Source organism: Merops nubicus, unplaced genomic scaffold, assembly GCF_000691845.1.
Source record: "Merops nubicus isolate BGI_N331 unplaced genomic scaffold, ASM69184v1 scaffold37212, whole genome shotgun sequence".
Taxonomy (NCBI): domain Eukaryota; kingdom Metazoa; phylum Chordata; class Aves; order Coraciiformes; family Meropidae; genus Merops; species Merops nubicus.
Genome location: NW_008593512.1, coordinates 5943 through 8128, shown reverse-complemented (window position 1 = coordinate 8128; position 2186 = coordinate 5943). Strand labels below are relative to the sequence as shown.

Sequence of the window (2186 nt, the reverse complement as noted above, 5' to 3'; positions counted from 1 at the left end):
AAGCTGGGTGCTTCCTGGCATCCCGGTGCCTGGGAGGGAGCCATCCAGCCCTGGGATGGTGTGCAGTGTCCATGGTGACTCACGGGCAGCCGCCCAACCCGTGCCACCCTGCCAGTCCCCACCCAGGGAGCAGCGCTGGAGAGGGCTGGGGCTGAGCGTGGATGAGCCCGTTGTGGGTTAAGCAGCAGCAGCAGCGCTGTCCCCTGCCTGCAGCAGGAGTGTCCCTGGGGTGGGGCAGGCTGAGGACAAGGTGCACCACAGCCCCAAGCCCTGAATGCTGGCCCTGAATGGGGTGGGGATGGGGACAGATTGTGCCAAGAGGGATGGTGATCCATGAGGGCAAGGACCGGCAGAGGTCTGACCCTGCTGCTCATCAGGGCGTGGAGCTGCTGCCTCTTTTGGGGTCTCTGGGGGCTGTGCCTTGCCCGTGCTGCCCAGCTCCTGCACCAGCCCCAGGTCCGTGCCCTGCTGGGTGCTCCCTGCCAGCTTTGCCCGTGTGATCCCATGTTAATCACTCAGAGGAAAATCTGCTTTTAATGAGGTTTTCCTGGCTTCGGCGCTAATCCCCGGGAGGCTGTGGATCCCTGCGGGGGCTGCGAGGTGGCCGTGCTGGGCCTGTGGCTGGTACCGAGGCTGGTGCCCAGCCCCTCCGCAGAGCTCCCGAGGGACAGATGTCCCCTGGCCCCAGGGGTGACACGGTGCCCTGCCCGCAGGTGAACGGGGTGTGCGTGGAGGGCAAGCAGCACGCTGATGTGGTGGCCGCCATCAAGGCGGGCGGCGACGAGACCAGGCTGCTGGTGGTGGATGTCCTCACGGATGAGTTCTTCAAGAAGTGCAAGGTGGTGCCCTCGGAGGAGCACCTGACAGGTGGGCTGGGGACTGCGCTGCAGGGAGAGGGGCTTGTGCCACCTCTGACTGCTCTGTGTCACCTTATCACAAAACCTGGGGGTGCTGGGGGAGTCCTTGAGCCCTGCAAGGTGGAGGTCTCATCATGCTGGAGCCAAGCAGGGTCACCTGGCTTTGGCATCTCCTTACCCTGGCTGAGAGTCCCGAGCTGGGGCGGTGGCCTCTGTGGGGAGGTGTGTTTATGGCCCTGGGTTGCACTTTGCCAGGGGTTATGGTTTGGGGAGCAAACTGGCAGCAGCTGCCCTTTGCTCTGCTCGGCCCTCTCCCTGCTGTCATGGTGGTCCACAGGAGGATGGGGGGGTGTCTCATTGGGCTCCCATGTTGTGGCTGTCATCATGGAGATGTATCTAGTGCCTGGCAGCATCCCTGGTGCTGTGGGGCTGACTGCAAGAGGGAGGTTAAATTCAGGACCCAACCAGACCCTGGGCAGTGTTGGGCTAGTGCTGGCCACAGGCAGCCTTTGCTGGTCACCGCTGTGCCCGTTGGTGAGGGGGCAGAGAAACACATCCTCACCCAGTGCCCGTGTCCTCACCCTGCAGGTCCCTTGCCAGAACCAGTTGCCAATGGTGATATAGGGAAGGTAAGAGAAACCTCATCTTGCTTTTAATCCCATCTACACCAGTCTCCAGGCAGAGACCCAACCCGTTTAGTTGTCCCCCCATAGCCTTCCACTCATTGGTATATGATGCTCCCAGGCTGCCACACAAGAGTGGGTGCCACTGGGAAGGGGATGGGGAGCTGGTGCCCCCCAGGAAGGGGTTTTCATCCAGGGCTGTCGTGGAGGTGGCTGCAGTGCCTGCCTTCCTCTTCCTCCTCCACCCTCATCATACTGCAGGGCTGAGCCCTCGTGCTGCTGCAGGGAAGTAGCATCCAGCCCTGCAGCCACCCTCCTCCTCCTCCTGCTAAAGCCAGGGCAGTCAGGCTGGGGCTTAATCCTTCCCTACCCTGGATGGGCCACGCTGGAGGTATTTATGAGCCTGGAGCTCGCAGGGGATTACGTGTGGGGAAGATGGATTTCACGGCCCCCTGCGTGGGACTCACAACTCGGAGCTGTTCCCAAAGTCCCTGGTGGGAGCAGCCCTGCTCACTCTTGGCTCCCTGCTCCCCTCTCCCAGGAAAATGGTGGAGAGCCACGGTCCAACTCGGTGTCAGAGAGCCCGTCCAGCCCCAGGCCACTGGCCGTGTCCCCCAGCTCTGGCGAGAGCCACAGCGAGGTAGGGCTGGGGGTGCTGTGGGGAGGGGGCGGCCCGAACGGAGGGTCTGGGCCGAGCCCCCACACG

At 63.1% G+C, this 2186-nt stretch overlaps 1 protein-coding gene across 1 annotated transcript in view; it reads left to right on the top strand.

The window, feature by feature from the left end:
• Positions 1-713: 713 nt before the first annotated feature.
• SLC9A3R1 (solute carrier family 9, subfamily A (NHE3, cation proton antiporter 3), member 3 regulator 1) overlaps positions 714-2186 on the top strand; it is a gene marked incomplete at its 5' end in the record, with an annotated part of 1695 nt that continues 222 nt past the window's right edge. Inside the window, 3 exons of the mRNA XM_008935471.1 lie at positions 714-867; positions 1446-1486; positions 2022-2120. Coding sequence (XP_008933719.1) covers positions 714-867; positions 1446-1486; positions 2022-2120 — 294 coding nt within the window. The remainder of the gene's footprint in view (positions 868-1445; positions 1487-2021; positions 2121-2186) is intronic.